The following is a 13,163-nucleotide window of genomic DNA, read 5'->3' as shown; positions in this document are numbered from 1 at the left end:
GATTGGTCGCTAGGGGCAACTGAGCCAGTTTCAATTTACACCATGTTTGATAAATCTCCCCCATTGACTTTTATGGGAGAGGTCAGAGGTATGTACACGTTTCCCTTGAAGAACAATCACAGGATTTAACAGTTAAACAGTTGAATCTGTTTTATTAACAACAAGGATTTAAACGCTTAATGGTTACATGACACATGTAGTGAGTCATGACACAATAAGCTTGGTGGTTGCAGGTCCCACCAGGTGGTATGAATAATTGAATATTGCAGAACTTAAAGGGGTATTCTACTCAAATAACTTTTCGTATGTTGCTGTCCATGGTGAGACTAACAATTCCTTCCATACTTGTTATTATCCATTCAGTGTCCTTCCCTCAGTTCTGGGATGCTGCATTCTGCTGAAAACACAAAAATCTGTGTATGAGCTTCTCTCTCTGTCCCCCCCCCCCACCCCCCCAATGTAAACAAGTCCCCGGTAGGCTTTATCTGCAACTTTGTATATTTTTTTCTAACGTTGGAAGGGTTATTCTGAGGTCAAGTTGCTGCAGTGCTCCAGCTCCACAACTACACCAGTCCTTGGTTTCTTACTGGTCCCCTGATGATGCTGGCATCGCCTCCTGTAAAACCTGTCAGCAAACCAACTCCTCAGAGTATGGGGGTTCCGCTGCATATTGTAGCCCCCCATTCCAGTACAAGGTGCTCAGACAGCATAAAAGATTGTACCGTACATATATTTATCATGGTAAATGGCAATGACTGTTTTTTAAAGTCATACAACACTGTTTTTTTTTTATGTAAGGGGAAAGGTTACCGTTTCCCTGGACGACTTATCTGCTCCACTGTGCTGCAGTATTTGGTGGTAAAGATAACATTACAACTCCCCTATATAGAGGAACTGCAGTGTTGGCCAATGTGGGGGAGGGGAGGGCGGGGACCTGAGCGAGGGTCATGATAACAGAGCGGTGGGTGAACAATCACCAGGCGCTCCTGTCCCCGGTGGTCAAGCCGGGTACTACATGCATTCAGAATACTACAATACGATTAATATGAACAATATTAGGATGCGGATTTGGAGCAAAATTAACAGGGATTTCAGCACAGAATACATGCAGATCCCGTGTAACATTCTGCCATGTGAACAGGGCCTGAAGCATCAAGATTTAATAAAGACAATGGTCATATCGGATCAGAACTGACTTTATTGATTAGAAAAGGGAATCAAACAGAGATTTCAGTATAAAACAACATCATCATCCAGGTCAGCAGTTATATCATAGCGGAATAAACCCTCCATTATAGCAGGACATCATCTATATAACCAGGACACGGACACTGCTGCAGAACCTCTTTATGTACCAACAAAATCATCACCAACATTTAGTGGTCAGAATGGAGAGCCCGCTTGTGTATGGTCACCGTCTGACAGAAACCGACCAATCAGAGCTCTGCTTTTATTCTATAAATTCGATTGGTTGCTATGGGTAACAAGGTCGGTTATTGTATTAAATAGTATATGAGTCATAAGCGTATTCACAGGTTTAGAAAAACATGGCTGCTTTCTTCCAGAAACAGCGCCACCCTTGACTTCAGGTTGGGTGTCATACTGCAACTCTGTTCCATTGAAGTTAAAGTTGCAATACCACACACAGCCTGAGGACGGGGGTGGCACTGTTTTTGGAAGAAATAATCTATGTTCTTCTAATCCTAGATAACATTTTTTAAACAAAGTCCGATACTTTGGACCCTGCACTATTTGTATATATATTGTATACCAATGTCAGCCATACAGCTTACCGTGCCTAGATACACCGTTACAGTACCTGTGGTCATAGCTTGGCACTGATCTCAGGCTACTCTTTTAATTTAGCAGTCCCAGGTCTCTAGAGCAGACGGCCCCCTTACTTGGTAAGAACATGGAGCCTCTTAGTTACTTATGAAGAACAACTTAAAACCCACAAAATAGAATTACAGGGATAAAAGCAAAAAAAGCTAAGAAGAGAAGTATAATAAAAAACAACTCCCATAAACCTCCATATACTCACTTACCTACAAGTCACCACTTATACTTCCAGTGTTTTTTTCTTGTTAGTTTTCCCCGGGCTACGAGATAACTCCTGTAATCTGTAACATGGCCGCCTATTACCCAACATGGCCGCCAAACACCAACCTAATAAACCACTGTGTGACCATCACAGGATGCTGAGATACAGGGAGCTGTTTGAGGAGGTCTTCCTATTGCCTAAGCTATCCCATGATGATATTGTTTTAGTCAATGTAGTTAGTTTTTTTAGGCAGAAAAAGGGAAATTCTTGGTGAACATATATTAGAAACGGGGAATGAAGCGGCCAGGGATGAGTTTTATCCTGGTACCTTCCACATTTCTTATAGAAAACTGAGAATTATAAGGTTCACATTTTATGCATAAATCACACAAATACTGGAGACAAATAGGTGTCACATAAACCTTGCATTGACTGCTGTGAGAAGTTGTTGTGGGCATGCTCTGTGACCTGTGCAGAGGTCACAGAAGAAGAGGAGCAGAAATGAACAACTTTTATTGCGTCATATAAAAAAGCATCTCATCCACAGGACATAGGCACAGCAACAGAGATCTGACGCGTTTCGGCTATAGAGCCTTAGTCATAGACTATACACTGCTGGACTTTTTGTTACTATAAAACAAGATTTTATACCTTTACAAACAGTGATCAGCTCAGAGACAGGAATCCCTCCTTCTACCTGTCTATCTGCCCATGTCTGCAGCTCGGAGCCTGATATAGAGCCGACAGATGGAGGAAATATCCGTCTATTGTTAGAACTCGGTCACCAGGGTGACAACTGGAATACTTCAAATTTTTTTTTATATAAATAGCAACAGAAAATGACAAAACAAAGGAAAATAAGTTTAAAATGACATTCACAGAAGCACGCTCGCAACAAGATGTATCCACAGAAAGCTATAGAAATGTACTCAAAGGGTGTTTCAAGCAAAACTTATCAATGACCTATCCTCAGGCTGGGATCAATAACAGATCGGTTGGGATCTGACACCCAGTATCCTGCTGATCAGCCGATTGTCAGAGCTGTAACTTATACACAGAGATTGATGCTGAGCTGCAGTAACCCAGCATGACCACCACACTATGTACAGCGCTGTCTGCCTCCAGCTGCACTAAGCACCACATCGGGGGGGGAGGGGGGGGTGTGCTAGATAATGGCGCCCAATAAATCTAATATATACAACCTATCCCAAGAATGGGTCAACAAATTTTGTATGGAAAACCCCTTTAAATACAGCAAGTCTTAGAGATCATAAAATAGTGCAACTAAAAGCAGAGGTCGGGGGGAGGTCACATATTTTGGTTGAATTATTATTTTCATAATTTGCAGCAATATCCACAAAGTGTGACCTCACTGGGCAAACATTACGGATTCTGGACGTCCGGGAAGACTAAAGGCCCTATTCCACGTAACGATTATCGTTCGTATTCGGTCGATATCGGCCGCTACGGACGATAATCGTCCCGTGGAATAGAGTGCAACGATCAGCTGACATCGTTCATGTCGGCTGATCGTTGCAGTCGCTTGTTTTTCAACATGTTGAAAAACAAGCGACTGATATAGCAGCGATCTGCTGCCGTCGCTCCGTTGAATAGGAGCATCGGCAGCAGATGCTGCTATATCCTATGGGCTGCCCGGACGATCAGCGATCCCCCGGGCAGCCTCCCCGCAGCTCCCCGCCGCCCCTCCCGCACTCACCCGCTCGCTGCAGCCGCGCTGAATAGCGGAGGCAGCGAGCGGGGAACGAGGAGCAAACGAGCGCTGAGAGCGCTCGTTTGCTCCTCTGACGACCAGTGGAATAGGGGCATAAGGGCCCTATTCCACCGGACGATTATCGTTCAGATTATCGATAATCGTTCGTTTGAAATGCAGTTAACGATTAACGACCGAACGAGAAATCGTTGACCGCTTTATAGACCTGGACCTATTTTTATCGTTGCTCATTCGCAAAACGTTCGCAAATCGTTTGCATTGAATAAGACATTGTTCGGTCGTTCGCACTAGATACGAACGCAATAGCGAATAAATAGTGAAGAAAAACGATCGCAATTACGATCATAAGTAACGATTATCGTTCCATGGAAATGAGTGAACGTTTTCAGGTCTTTTGCAATAGCGGTCGTTTGAGATCGTTAACGATTATGCAAACGATAATCGTCCGGCGCGTTTTCAGGACATCAATAAAGCATATGCGGACATTTACAACATTGGACTGTTTGGTCGTTGTTGGAAGGTTACACCTATCTGGTGGAGTGATGGCATATCACTAGGGTATAATAAATGGGGGGGGGGCATTCTTTACGACCTCCTAGAAGGGGACATAACACTAGTGCAGATCCATAGAGTAGTCGCACCAGAAACACATAAACATCTGGTAGATCAGGTCCTCGTTCCACCATCTTTCTTTATTCTGATTTATTCTGTAAGAAACAAAACACTCGGTCAGGTTCAGTCCCAAGCCCCCCCCCCCCCACACACACATATCAGGCATAATACAGACATATGCCATCTGGTCCCTGAACAATAATACTTCATCTACGATTCTCTAGCTGTTGCAAAACTACAACTCCTATCATGCACTGACAGCTGCAGGCATCTACTTCTCATAGCAAAAAATATCCAAACACTTAAAGGGATTGTATAGCGTTAGAACCACATGGCCACTTTCTTCCAGAGACAGCACCGCTCTTGTCTCCAGGTCAGGTGCGGTTCACTATTCACTTCAATGGAACTTGAGTTACAAAACCTGCACCCAAACTGGAGACAAGAGCAGTGCTGTCTGTGGAAGAAAGCGGCCATGTTTTTGTAGCGCTGGATAACCCCTTTAAAGAAGCACTGGAGGGTTTTTGTTTTTTTTGGACCATATCATGCGCACTCACTCTCCCTGGTCCTACAGCGCCATCTGTTTCATTCCAGCTCAGCTGCAGCCACATGTTTCATTACTGTAACTGGGTCATATGATCACCTACCTGACCCACTAAAAAAAATCTCAGTATTTGAAGGGGTATTCCCATTACCTAAACTTTTCGTTAGGTGATGGGGAAACACAAAAGAAAACTAAAGTGAAAATTCACTGCATTAGTAAAACTGCTTTCTTTTGAAGTTTGGCCCCTCTGTCTTTCTGTCATGTTGACAGCTGTTGCCCAGGATCCCGACCACCACTCTAAGCTATGTCTACTATGTCTCCCTCTGACATCCCACATGTCTCCAGGGTTAGTGGATTTTCCCAGGAGGCATATGTAATGTCAGATGGAGATACTGTAATAATAGCCTGTGCAGCAATAATAATATGTAGATTGTCCTTTACCTTCTGAGGCTTCAGGTCCGGCTGATTTCCAAAGAGAGAGATGGCTGTAAGAGACGAGGAGGGAGAACAGGGAGAGTGATGACTGATCTTTCAATGATCACAATGCTACCAGTAACCAGCCCTCTCCAACCCCATAATAGTCTGATCCTTCTTGTTACTACTCTATAGGGGATGAGAGAGGGGACGGAAAAGGCAGGTGGCCATGGCCTAGGTTGGATTCCTCCTATAGGATGCCCAAGGATAACCCCTTTAAGGTCCCTCTTGTTTTACCTCAACCAGCCTGTATTGGTTCCATATGTTATGTATGTACCTAGATAAAAGGGGTAATGTTTCTCCTTGAGGAGATCCTGCTAAGACTTATGCTCCACTGGGAATTCTGGGAAAAAGGATATGCAAAGCAGCTCTGACTCCTCCTCCTTCATATATCCTTCTGTACTTAATGTAGTATAATGATAAGTTCCTCTACAGGAGAGCACTGTTCACCATGACTCACTACCTCCAGCACAGCTTACCCTGACCGACCACCTCTAACACAGCTCACCATGACCGACCACCTCTAACACAGCTCACCATGACCGACCACCTCCACCACTGCTCACCCGGACCGACCACCTCCAGCACTGCTCACCCTAACCGACCACCTCTAACACAGCTTACCCTGACCGACCACCTCTAACACAGCTCACCATGACTGACCACCTCCAGCACTGCTCACCCTAACCGACCACCTCTAACACAGCTCACCATGACCGACCACCTCCAGCACTGCTCACCATGACTGACCACCTCTAACACTGCTCACCCTAACCGACCACCTCTAACACTGCTCACCCTAACCGACCACCTCCAGCACTGCTCACCCTGACTGACCACCTCTAACACAGCTTACCCTGACCGACCACCTCTAACACAGCTCACCATGACCGACCACCTCCAGCACTGCTCACCATGACTGACCACCTCCAACACTGCTCACCCTAACCGACCACCTCAACCACTACTCCCCATGACCGATCCCCTTCCAGGAATCTCTGGGGTCCTCCTGCAGTACTCTGTGCCCCCTAATGACATAGTGCCCCCTATAGACACAGTGTTATTAGGGCGCTCATCCCATAGTCTCATCCCATAATCCACATGGTTCCCAAACCTTCTGTCTCTTTAGAGTCCTACCTTTCCTGCGCAGGTAGCTCAGCGTCCCGTACAGGACCAGCGCAGTCAGGAACAGATACATGATATCCTCCAGAGATGGTGCCGAGACCCCTGTACAGGGAGAGGAAGAGACACACTCAGCTGATGGGGTTTTATATCACATACAGGGCGCAGTCTTTCATCTATGACCGTATTCCCCAACCCGGGGCTTTCCAGCTGCTGCAAAACTACAACTCCCAGCATGCCCTGACAGCCAAGGGAAAGCCATGGATTGGAGACTACTGCTTTAGATTAGAGCCCATTAAACAGAACTTCTCTAAGTATTACAAGACTACAACTCCCATCATGCCCTGATAGACAATAGTTGTAGAGTAACAGCATTGATCTACAACATGATATACACTGTAGACACCTATAGAAAAGCAAAAATTAGTAAGAACGCACATGGTTGCCCTCGATATATGGTGATATACATTACCTGCGACTTTGAGGGTCCGGGAGGCAGAGATCCCCTTTGGCGCACTCACATGGTTGACTTTGCAAATGTAGCGCGCTCCGTTGAGGTCACTGCTGGCGACCATGTACTGGTAAGCGGTGATGCTGTAGGTGCCATCCTGGTTGTGGGTGTGGGCAGACAGGGAACTTCCAGACAGCAGGGTGGGGTGGGGTTCTCCTGAAAGCTGAACGAAGAAATCCACCGAGATCTCCAGAGGGTGGAAGTGAGAAACGTCACAGGTGAGCGTCACCTCCTCCCCGGGCCGAGCGAAGAGCGGAGACGGCTGAAGGGTCACCTGAGGTTTACCTGGACGGACAGCAAGCAGAAGAGAACGTATTATGATAGACATTGGGGCGTCCTACAATGCAGAACTGCGAGGCTGCACCATTGTACTAAGGATCCAGTTATATAGCGGTGTTATATATACAGTGCAGCATGTAACAGTATACAGTATAGTAGTATTATACACTATAGCATATAATATAATCAAAAGTAAGGCAAATAGAAATCTTTGCCACCCTTATGTTCCTTCATTGCATTACAGTCTGCAAAGTAATGCTGCGTTTACACAGAGCGATATTTCGCTCGATCATACGATTAACGATTTCGAAGTTACGATTTATTTTTATAACGATCAGCGTTTAGACGGAGCGATATATCGTACGGAAAAATCTTTTGCTTAAGCCTATCTTGCACATAGGTTAAATCGGTGAACGACTGTTTACACATAATTTTTTGCGAACAACGAACGACGATTTAAGAACATGTTGCAAGATCAAAATAAACGATTTCTCACTCGTCGTTTGATTGTTCGCTGCGTTTACACGTAAGATTATTGTTCGAATTTGATCGCTATCGTGCAAATTCGAACGATAATCGTTCCGTGTAAACGCAGCATAAGTGAACCCTATGGAATTCCCTGGATTTCTGCCCTGATCACTAATAAACTGTGATGGGTTTGTTATCATGTCAGGGTCCTATTACACTGAGCGATTTTTAACGATTACCGACTAACGATAAACGATCGCAAACGGGATTGTTTATCGTTAACCTAAAATCGTTCACCATATTACACAGATTGATAATCGTTAGTTACGATCGTTACTATGGTCGTTATTGCGATCGTTACTATGATCGTTTATTCCTTCTGATCCCAGAAAAACAATGAACAATGTGCAATTACACTGAACGGTTGGTGAAAAAATGCAGAACTTGAGCGAACGAACGTTGAATTACAGCGAACAATTAGAGAACGATTTACAATAATTTTAACGATTTTTCTATCGTTGCCTGACGATTTTTCTCACGATAATCTTCCGGTGTAATAGGGCCCTCAGACACAATACAACTGCAGTGATAAAGCAGAGGAGACATATGATGTGACAATCTGATTTCCAGTTATCCAGTCAGGTGAGTACAGTACTATTCTCTTATTCCATTTCTAGATATACCTACATGTTTACTAGTGATGATCGCAACTGGAACATGCTTAAGTTCATTTAATTGGCATTTGAATAGCGGCCCAAGGGAGTCCAGGAGAACATGGATACAGAATATGTCCTATGGCTATATCCATGTTTTCCAGGACTTCCCGGGGCTGCATCCAACTTGCAGCCACCGGTATTCAAATGCTGAAGGATCAGACTCGAGCATGCTCCAGTTGCAGTCATCTCTTATGTTCACTAAGATATCCAGGTGTAACTATGTTCTTATTGCCCCCTCTCTTACCTGTGACCACCATCTGGATTTCCCTCTGTGCCCTCAGGTAAGGCAGATACCCCGTACATAACAAGGTGCCTTCAAGTGAAGTGTCTACATTCTCAATCAGAAGGGAAGCGTCCCCATCACTGTGTAAGGCCGAGAAGTTCAGGTGACAATTGGGGACGTGCTCCTCGACCTTGTCCTTCCATCCGTCATACGCATATAAGAGACTTCCAAGCCCCATAGCACGATGGCGCCACTCAACAGCAAAGCGAGGCTGATGCCCCCGCCACATGCCGCAAGGTATGGTCAGAGGCTTCCCCAGCTGGGCATGAATGGTGGAGACAGAGTACACAGCTAGAGAGACTAAAGAAAGAGAGACAGAATATAAGCTCTTTCCATATACCCAGACAATAGGGAGATCATGCTGTACCCTGCACACTATAAGACCTGATGGGATTTCACCTCTAAGGACCATGTGTGGTGTCCCGCTGCTAGTGTTTTCTCTAGTGCACCTGTCGTAAAGCTTTTCTCTCAGGTTAAACAAAGTGGTGGATGAGGAACTTTACAGTTTTCCCCACTAGGTGTCAGTGTTTCTTGTTTCTTTATTTATATGTACTACTATGCCAAGCTGAAGGAAGCAAAAGGGTTAATGTTTATCTGTGTACCATGTGTTTTGTAAAGACCACTAGGAGGTGCTCTTTTTTCTATCCTATCTATTCTCTTCTTTCTTCTGCACACACTCATCTCCACCACTCACAGGCAGGAGCACAAGGTCCCCTGTAGGAGGAGTTTCACTGATGGAGGAAGTGCAGTCAGTTTTACCTAGATTCTGAGTGAGAGAGGACACACAAAGCCAAGTTCCTGCAGAAGCTAAGCCAGGGCCTGGCTTAGGCCAGGACCCTTGTCTGGGACAAAAGTTAGTTGAGTCTAGCCACCAGATTAAGCAGATGCAGCTTAAGTCAACGACTTCTAAAGCTACTACCACTTTCACTATGCAGTGCTAAGCAACAACAAGGGAGAGTAGCCACCAAGCTGACCTTAACCCACGTCTTTTCAAATCTCCAGCTGAAGGAACTTACAAAAAAGGCCCTCACAGTCTGGTCAGACGCAGTCTAAATGTGAGTACGAGCATTACTTCACTAAAGATATCTACCAAAGGTTCCGTCGGTGTACGAGGCTACATTGGGTTAGGGCTCCTCTGGCAAACTCTGTCATCTTCTGTCTGCACCGGCACCTATACACACACCTCCGCACACCTTGGATTATTTTTCCTTTCTGTGGGTGGCGGCATCGACAATCTGGGTGGGTCAGTTGCCGCTCAGAACTACTGTGACAAGAGCCCAAGGGACCCACAACAACCCGGAAGGTTACTGACCATTTTGGGGAACACAGCCACCCACAACACTATGCAGGTACCAACATCACACCTGTGTGTTGGACTGGCGTCACAACAACGAACACCATTGGCTGAGCTCACAAACACCAGTCCTTAACCTCTACCACACATGTACCTGAGAAATGATCCTTCTTGTCGCCCAGGGGCCCCAGCACAAAGCTCACTCCCCTTCCATCCTGCTCATTGCGGGCCGCCACGGTGTACCAGGTCTTGCCGAGAGACGGTGGGCTACGTTTCTCCTCCGTCAGGGAGCGAGCCCAGTCCAAAGAGGTTTCCTGAGGTAAATGGTGAGTTATCTCGCAGGAGGTGAAATCTGGAGACAGCTTCCCAGATGGATCTAGATAGAGAGAGGAGCAAAGTAATATTTATTGATGAATATTATTAAATGTGGTGCATGCTGCATTGGTGGCACTAGGTATGTATGGCGTCCCATTATTAATACATCTAAAATAGTGGAAGGGAAATGTAGGGAATCCAATCATTGCCTATGGATGATAGAAGTGGTAACTTACATGGTTGCCCCACTTTTCATTTAGCAGTTAGACCACCACCGATCACCATGATCCTATGGTGCAGAGGTCAAGATTCGCAATATTGGGGGGGAAGTGTAATAAAGAATTAATAGATCACCGGTGACACATGAGGGCCGCTCTATCCATTATTGGGTGCAGGCTTCCTGCAGTCATACAGGGAATACCCCTTTAAGATTTCGGTTTTATATTGTGAAAAGATAGTTACGGGCTCCATATATAATCTACCACAATCCTGACTTTCCTCACCAAAGACATAGAGTATTAAGGTGTCAGGGTCAGCGGTCAATGGAGAGGTGTGCGTCAGTCCGGAAGCGTCTGTGAATTGGATCAGGACCGGCGTGTGTTGGATTGAGCGCGGCTTCGTCTCAGTTCCAGGGATATCCTCCACCAGCCAGCAGGACAGGGACTGGGATTCGGGAGCAGCGTTCACTGCCAGGAGCACGATGGCTGCAAGAAACCAAGACTGATAGTAACAGACGAAGGAACAACACACAAGAAGGTCAGCATAACATACTAGAACAGGCAAATATGTCATCTTCTATACTGACAAACCGTATATATATATACACCAGTACACCATCCTAGGTGAAGCGAGTAACATGGGATCAGTGTTTGTAGAAAACTGTGACAAGAGAAAAATTGTGACATCCAACACAGAAAATGTCCATAGTGATCATCAGAACTGGAGCCGGGAACGCGTGGTCTGATGGGTCACGCTCTCCATCATGTGAACGTCCGGTTGTGGGTATCACTTACCTGAGGAAGAGATGGAACTGGGATGCACTATAGGAAGAAGACAAGATGGCGGGGGCAGCGTGATGGGCGATGTTGTGGTGGAGACCTTGCGTCCTTCGATGTTACTGTGACACAAACCACCTACCTAACCATTGGACACACCATGTCCCACCCTTCATGGCAGCGGGACCCCCTAATAGCATACATATGATGACTTGAGGTTACAGGCGTGAAGCCTATGAGATATAGCTGGCAGGATTCCTGTTAGTTGTCATGGGCATGTTGTATGGATCCAGATCATTCTAGATCACTGTATTGTCACTTTTTCAAATGATATGTATATAGAACAACAGCTCTACCGTTATAGCTAGCCACAACAGCTGTATGGCAGGTGTCAGAGCATCCTGTGGGTAACCCTTTGTGGTTTGTGCACAGTGCACGTTTAAGGCCCCATTCACATCATGTTTCTGGGCTGAGTCGGCATACCCTCACAGTGGTATACTATGGCGGGTCCCTCACTGACTCGTGAATACGATCGGTCGATTTCCTAAACATACCTTGTTCCCCAGGACTTTGGAGATTATGTTCATGAGTTCCACAAATAAAATGTTATGTTACTACTACTCTAACCATCTATAAGACACTGTGGGTAGATGTTGACATTTTTAAGGTCTTTCTTTGACATAGCACTGAACTGTGATGTGAATGAGGCCTCACACATGTCCATATATCATATAGGCGTCAAGTTTATTGTGTAAGTGTTATAGTCAGAGGAAACATTCTGTATAGTGTAAAAAAACAGCAAATCCTCTCCGGCTATCATAACGCAAAGGAAAATAAAAACAAAATACCACAGTAAAATAGGTATAAAAAATGTGAACATAGCCTTATATATATAATAAATAGGCCACAGCCTGACCCAACAGGATAATCACAAGTCTCTACAGTAACACGGACACAACACAAAGCAAAATGAAAGCAGCTCGGCTGGAAAGTCCCGTGAGTTTGAAAGTGTAAAGTTACATGATAAATGATGGGAGGGACCGATTATATATATATATATATATATATATATATATATATATATATATATATATATATATATATGTATCTCTGTAATGTCGATTTTTTTGTCTATGTATGTACCTCCAGAATTGTAAAGTGCTGCGGAATCTGTTGGCGCTATATAAATAAAAAATTAATTATTATTATTATTATTATATATACACACACTAATTCAGATTTGATGACGATCACTAGACCAGAGGTTTAATGACCCAAAGTGAAAGTTTAGAGATCTACGGTGCTCTTAGTTCAGATCATAAGACTCGCGTTTGGGTCGGGCCTTGTGGCCATAATACGAAGACAAAAACGTGGCATTATTACGCTCATCTGAAACCGGCCAAATACGTATAGATTTTGTCGTGAAGGCGAGACAATATGCTATAAGAAAATAAGATAGATGGAGGGAACAAGGAAGTTAAGTAAAAAGGGAATTTTAAAGGGTTAAAGTTGGGGATAAGTCGAGTTACCGTGGGCGTGCAACACGACACTTGTGTTCATGATACTCACTGTGCACAAGAAGAATAAAGTGCAGCTTATAGATTGTGGATGGCATCATGGTGGCGGACGTCCTGTGTGGGGGTCCAGCTGCTCTGCGGGGGGCTTCAGTTGCGGCTCCTGGTCACCCCGGGTGTATCTCGTTCCCCTCTCACCGTCTTTGTGTCTGCCTCTTCTTCTTTGTCGCACTAATCTTTTTATATCTTGGTCATTCTTTCACTTT

At 44.9% G+C, this 13,163-nt stretch overlaps 1 protein-coding gene across 1 annotated transcript; it reads right to left on the bottom strand.

The window, feature by feature from the left end:
- Positions 1 to 1,180: 1,180 nt before the first annotated feature.
- TAPBP (TAP binding protein) lies at positions 1,181 to 13,163 on the bottom strand. Its single transcript, XM_069985439.1, has 8 exons — positions 12,953 to 13,163; positions 10,892 to 11,092; positions 10,228 to 10,449; positions 8,741 to 9,079; positions 6,995 to 7,318; positions 6,538 to 6,627; positions 5,368 to 5,411; positions 1,181 to 4,480 (listed from the first exon to the last, which is right to left on the bottom strand). Exons 1-8 carry the CDS (start codon positions 12,999 to 13,001, stop codon positions 4,466 to 4,468), a joined length of 1,284 nt encoding a protein of 427 aa, XP_069841540.1. The 5' UTR covers positions 13,002 to 13,163; the 3' UTR covers positions 1,181 to 4,465.

This window comes from Dendropsophus ebraccatus, chromosome 10 (genome assembly GCF_027789765.1).
Source record: "Dendropsophus ebraccatus isolate aDenEbr1 chromosome 10, aDenEbr1.pat, whole genome shotgun sequence".
Classification (NCBI taxonomy): Eukaryota; Metazoa; Chordata; class Amphibia; order Anura; family Hylidae; genus Dendropsophus; species Dendropsophus ebraccatus.
Note: the sequence above shows the minus strand (reverse complement) of the source record. Positions and strands in the feature narration are given on the sequence as shown.

Bases quoted from the DNA above. Each gene is read 5' to 3' on its own strand.
- TAPBP (XM_069985439.1), bottom strand. From the start codon at position 13,001: ATGATGCCATCCACAATCTATAAGCTGCACTTTATTCTTCTTGTGCAC. The intron at 9,080-10,227 runs GTACATGTGTGG...CTCTTTCTTTAG, and splicing joins CAAGAAGGATCATTTCTCAG to TCTCTCTAGCTGTGTACTCT. The intron at 5,412-6,537 runs GTAGGACTCTAA...CGTCTCTTACAG, and splicing joins GAGCTACCTGCGCAGGAAAG to CCATCTCTCTCTTTGGAAAT.